Below are 5,905 nucleotides of genomic sequence, written 5' to 3' on the forward strand. Positions count from 1 at the left end.
GTGGTCACTTCCTCAAATGTTGCTGTTAATGCTACTGGAATAAGTTCTATGAGCATTTCACGTGTCAAAAAATAAGATCAATTCTTTAGGTTTTTCTCTCATCTAGAGTTTTAGATTTTTCAATTAACAAAAAATTAAATTTAGAATATATAAGAGTTACTTTAATAGATTCCAATTTTTAACCTTTGACAAAAAAATTATATGCTCAAGTTCTTTGCAAATTAATTCTAAGAACCCTGAAACTAAATGAAACTAGTAGATCTAATGACAAAATTTGAATGGTTGGACAAAAAAAAAGACAAAATTTGAATGAAAAATCGTTAAAAATATATTATTTGTGTAGTTCAATGGCTATTTAAGATTTTTTTATCATTTATTTGGATGACTTTACCTATGATCTTTTGCATGTGCAATACACATGTAACTCATTCGGTTAGTGTTAACAACGAATTTGGTCGGATTGGCCACTAACATACACATTTGTGAGTTGAGTGGCAATTTTCAATCAAAAAATAATTGAGTGGTTAAAAGTGTATGAGTAGAACAATTTAGTGACCGTTGAATTTTGAAATAAAATATTTATCCTTAGGTTTTGAAATGTGAGTTGCACATGTTAAATTTACTTTTGTAAATTAAAAGCAAAATATGATTTTGACTTGTGAGTTGTGTGTGTTAAGTTTAATTTGTAAATTAAAAGTAAATTTGATGAAATGGCCATGGGTATACGGATTAATCGATTAGTTAGTTACTGAATTAGGATGAAAAATAGTTTGACGGTAAAAAAATAGACGAGGAAAATAGTTCAATGGCCGCGAGATATTTTACTCTGGATACAAATCTGAGGAATTTGTTTCATCCTCCTGGGGACCAGATTGTCGATTGTGTGATTCTTCTTCTCCAACAAAGCAGCCATTGCTACAACATATATGCTAGTCTTGTATTCACTGGCGCTGGCAATGGCCTCAGAGTCGGTCATTTCTGCCAAGGCCGGCGGATGAACTACCCGAGAATTATTCCTCGAAAAATTTCAAGAAACAGACTTTCTTTTACCCTTTCATCTGCTTCACAATATCTCAATTGGAAAATTTAAGGATACAGATAAGCAGCGTAATGGGATTATTTTGGAGCCTGATTGACATGAGTGTGGATTTGAACGGGGGATTACATGCTGTAATCAAAGGTATTAAGCTCCCTATCCTTTCATCAGTCAACATAGCTTTATTTCAAATACTTACTAGTCTTCTACCAAAAAAACGAAATTTGTCTGTCTTGTTAATGCAACCCCTAATTTTTGGATGCATGGACTTTGATAAATAGAGAGTATTGGTCCTATTGGATGCTATGCATCGTGGGTGATGGCTGGTAGTATGCGTGAAAAATTACAGACACCAATTGTTCGACTAAATGCCTGAGATGTACAATAACTGGAAATGTCAACAACGAGTCTTATTCAATAGGTAAATTCCAGGCATTGGCTGTAAGTCTTATTGTTTTGTTGATATTCTTTTTTATTTTGGTTATGCATGAGTTTGTTCAATAGGTTCTGGAATCTATAATGAATTTTGTGCTTCTCTAGTAGTAATACAAAGACCATCCTAGTGTAAATAGTATTTCTCTAAGGTAAGTTTTATAATTGAGTGTATACTTAATCCCTGTACAGGTTATCGATTTTGATGAACAGGGTCGAAACTTGCATTTTAAAGAACTATTGAATTCCTCAATCCAATTTTACAGTTGACTGCTTATTTTCTTCCCAGTGCTTTCTATTTGGCAAAATGAAGAAAGGAAAACATTTCGAGCACTCCAAACATTTAGTATCAGAACAACAGAAAACAGAACAAGAGGAACAAAAGAATATATGCATATATACACAAAACTACCATACCAAAAAATGAGAAGCATTTTATCAGACAACTCTTGGCTTGGAAGAGGATGTCAGATTAAAAACTTAGACAACATAATCCCTCCTGATGCTACAATCAATTACACTCCATCATACTCCAAAATTCAGACAATCCTTTAATGATTTTTTTTACTTGTAAATTTTCCTCTGAAAAAATGGTGGTGTTCTGAGAGAGAGAGAGAGAGAGAGAGAGGGAGGGAGGGAGGGAGGGAGATTTTTTTTTTTCTCTCAAAAGCAATGCCTTTTAAATATTGAGGAATGATAAAATAATGGATTTTTGGTAGTTGATTGGCGGGAGAAGAGATGGAGGAAAATTTCTTAGAGATGGAACAAAAACGCTGTCAAGTATGTTTTATTTCAGCCACCATTTATGGAGTTATTTTAGATATTTGGGTGGGATAAAAAGAGTATGACATCATGGGCACAAGGTGGATGCATTTTGGCTGTCGTTTTGGTCTTTGATGACTCTTTTGAATCCTGGCCGTGAAATGGTCTGAAATGGAAAGTTGTCGAATTGCAAGGCCCTGTAGTGGATCCTTTATGATAATAAGGTCAGCTTTTCACCAACTTTACTTCCTTACCATATAAGCAGCAGAACAGAACTAAGAAAAAAAATAGCCTTGCTTTGCATTACCGGCTTTTGACTTCTTTTTGCCGATTTTCAAGAAGTTCACTTGCATCCCTTCTCCATTCTCCGGTGAATTAAGATGGCAAACCCACAAGCAAGAGCCAACCTGGCCACACAAGCTCAGAGCCAGAGGAATTTGAAGTTTTGCAAGGTCTTTGATGCTAACAAGTACTTCAACAAACTGGTAAATTTTTCTTTCAGATTTATTTGTTCTTTTTTGGGATTTCTGGTGATGTGAATCTTAGTATAGGCATGATTTGGTTTATCACAACATTCTTTTTGTACTTTTTGGCTTAAATTTTCTTTCAAATATATGGGCAGTCGTGTAGTTTGAGTTTTATGGTTTCAGATTACAGAATTTGATGAATTATTATGGAAATCTTAGTAATTTTTGTCTCATAACCCCAAATGGGATGTTTTCAGTATCATGGAAGAACAGGAGGAACGAGATGAATATTAGGATTCCTAGAAAACCTAATTCTGGAAATTCTGAATAAAATCTTTCTTATTTGTACTACTATCCATTTAATACACACTGGAATTATTTTGGTAGTAGTAGGAAGGTTGCTAGAACCAGTAACAATGGTTTTATTTGGCACCCAGCTGTAACTTATCAAAACAAAAATAAAATTGAACTTTGTAGGCTTGAAAAAAATATGAAATTTATTGCAGGATCCTTCATCATAAATAGATTCTAGAGTAGTGAAATCCTGATATTGAATTACAAGTTTGATTTTGGGAATGTAGTAACTTGAAAAGTATGATGGAAAATCACATAAATAACCTGAAGAGCAAGTGAGGAATGATGTCATGCATCGACATTTCCATATTAATTCTTGATTCGAACACAAAAGAGCCTTAAGGCATTGGAGCAGTGATAACCTTATAGCTAGGATAGGTTGACAGTCCATGAGTGGGATTGGAAGAGGTGCCTAAAGGAAAAGTTTATGTTCTTAATTCTGAAACTACTTCGCTTCCTTATGTATAAAATTTAAAAGCTAATTTGGTGTACTTGATAGAGTACTAAATACTGCCTCAATCTTTTCTTATGAAAATCAATTACCATTTATTAGTTTCAGATATGTAGTGCTTTCTTTCTTTCTTTGGTAGCATGAATTTCATGAAGTGGATACATTATGCGTTACCAACATTAAAATTTCGTCACTAATTTCTCTGAATAAGAATTTAGTAATCTGGACGTGGATTTAGCACTCAGTTTTTTCTGTAAGCAGCAAGATGATGTCAACAAAACTGATATTGGGTCACGTTTGGATAGTTATTTGATCTATATATGACACATTTCTGAATAGTGTATATTTGTCTTCTTTTTAACTATGTTGCATGTTTTCTTAATAGCATATTCCCTCAGCATATGCTTCATATATGCGAGGAAATTTGCCAGATAGAGCAGTGCTCAGGGATTGCGATGGGAACATGTGGGCTGTGGAACTTGCTAAAGTTGGAAGTGAGTGGTTTTTCCAAGAGGGCTGGGCCAAGGTGGTTCAAGATAATTTGATTGAACATCAAGACTTTCTTGTTTTCCTATTTGATGGTGAGAAAGTTTTTGATTTCACAATCATTGGAAATAATTTATTGGAAAAGGAGGGAGTTGGTAGTTTGAAGTTTCAGTTGGAGGTGGAAAAAGGAAACGGGAATGGAGAGAAGGCACAGGAACTCAATGATATGAATGGAGACAATCTGATTGGGGAGAAAGAAGAACCACTCAATGGTGTGAAAAGAGACTTTCAGAAGTCAACAAGTCCTACCAGTGGCTCAAGGAAATACAGAAGTGAAAAGAATGGTAAGGTTATGATGGTGTTGTTTCATTGTTCAGAATGCTTTTTCCTTGCATGTGGTTTTCTGTATGTTTTTTATGCAGATACTAATGTAAATGCTTCATTTGTAGGGCAAGAAGGCGCTTCAGCTAGTGATGGGATAAACAAGAAGGCCAGACATGACTTGTATGGTGCAAGCATTTTCAGATCAGGAGAGCATGCCCTGCCTGAGAATCCTTATTTTGTCACAAGGATTAGGACAAAGAGACAGAATGCTTTGGTACGATAATTTGCAATGTCCTTATTGATATCCCTTGTAGAATTTATCTGTATAATACATTTAAGTTTTTATCTGTTATTTGTACCTGCTTGATTTTAGTTACTAATTTGTATTCTTCTTATACTCGTTGTTGTGCAAAATGCCTTATATATATATATATATATATATATATATATATATATATAATTGTTGTGCAAGGAGGATGATTCTTCTCCTACTGGTTTGGTGATGCTCTTGCAGAACTACTACTACCTGTGACAGTTGATTACATGGATAGTGCTATCTTCATGTTTGACCGTGTAACATCAATGTGAATAATTAAAGCTCTTTAGAACGACATCAAACACACAACTTTTGGTTCCAATATGGGGAGATGGAGAGGATCAAATAGGAGTAACCATTGTACATTTTCTTATCTGATAGAGCATTGATCAGTTCCTTAATCTGGGCATTTGTATTCTCTCTGTGTATGGCCATGAAATCAGAAGCTAGATTTCCCTTCACCCAGGGAAAGGATAGTAAGTTCAGGTTCAGTTTAGTTTTCTACGGTGAGCACTGTTGGGTTATTTTTTATCATTTATGATGCATATCTGGATGAAAAGATGTGTTAATTCCAAGGGTTCGTTCTTCTTCTACGGATAGATAGATACCTTTTGGATTACTTATCACCAAACTCCCCAGATTGCAACAGCAATGGAAAAAGGATATTCTTTTGGACTTATGGAGGTCTTTGTTCCACATTTCATTTTATAATGCGCATGTTCATATGTGGTATACATCTATTTCATACCATTTCCTCTTTGTTTTATCTTAGCTGTGAAATTCTGTTGATTATTATAATTATAATAAATGATTACTCGCTGTTAATGAGAAAGCTTTTTATAAACCAATGCAGTTCATTCCAATTGATGTGATTAAGGATTTCAGACTTGATCTTCCCGAAAATATGACTCTACGTGACCCACTTGGGAGGACTTGGCCTGCGTATCTTAGGACTTGGAAGGATGGCCGAGCATATTACTCAGGTGGATGGGACAACCTTTGCAAGGTTAACTCTATTGATGAGGAGGATGATTGTGTGTGTGAATTTGTGCCTGGACGAGGTCAGGAGAAACCTGTGATGCAGATCCAGATTATCCGGCACAAGAATGCTCCTGAAACCTGCGACTAATGGTGTGTGATGAATAGAACGTTTAATAGAATTTGGTTTAACCAGCCTGATATTAAAAACATTTTCAATTTGTCGTCTTGATGTTATAAACTTTGAGGTGTTCTTTTATCTGAATTAGAAGATGTTTTCGAAGTAGCAAGTTTTTTTA

The 5,905-nt window shown here is 34.8% G+C and overlaps 1 protein-coding gene across 4 annotated transcripts; it reads left to right on the forward strand.

Moving 5' to 3' along the window:
• The first annotated feature begins 873 nt into the window (after positions 1 to 873).
• Positions 874 to 5,905, forward strand: LOC113779221 (B3 domain-containing protein At5g57720-like). Of its 4 annotated transcripts, none has more exons than XM_027324744.1 (7): positions 874 to 1,180; positions 1,318 to 1,457; positions 2,188 to 2,454; positions 2,570 to 2,715; positions 3,888 to 4,332; positions 4,438 to 4,586; positions 5,482 to 5,905. In XM_027324744.1, the coding sequence occupies exons 4-7, from the start codon at positions 2,611 to 2,613 to the stop codon at positions 5,755 to 5,757; spliced, it is 975 nt and encodes a 324-aa protein (XP_027180545.1). In that variant the 5' UTR covers positions 874 to 1,180; positions 1,318 to 1,457; positions 2,188 to 2,454; positions 2,570 to 2,610; the 3' UTR covers positions 5,758 to 5,905. The 4 variants fall into 4 exon arrangements, with proteins under 4 accessions (XP_027180545.1, XP_027180546.1, XP_027180547.1 ...); XM_027324745.1 differs by having other exon boundaries at positions 2,573 to 2,715; XM_027324746.1 differs by having other exon boundaries at positions 2,602 to 2,715.

Source organism: Coffea eugenioides, chromosome 8 (genome assembly GCF_003713205.1).
Source record: "Coffea eugenioides isolate CCC68of chromosome 8, Ceug_1.0, whole genome shotgun sequence".
NCBI lineage: Eukaryota > Viridiplantae > Streptophyta > Magnoliopsida > Gentianales > Rubiaceae > Coffea > Coffea eugenioides.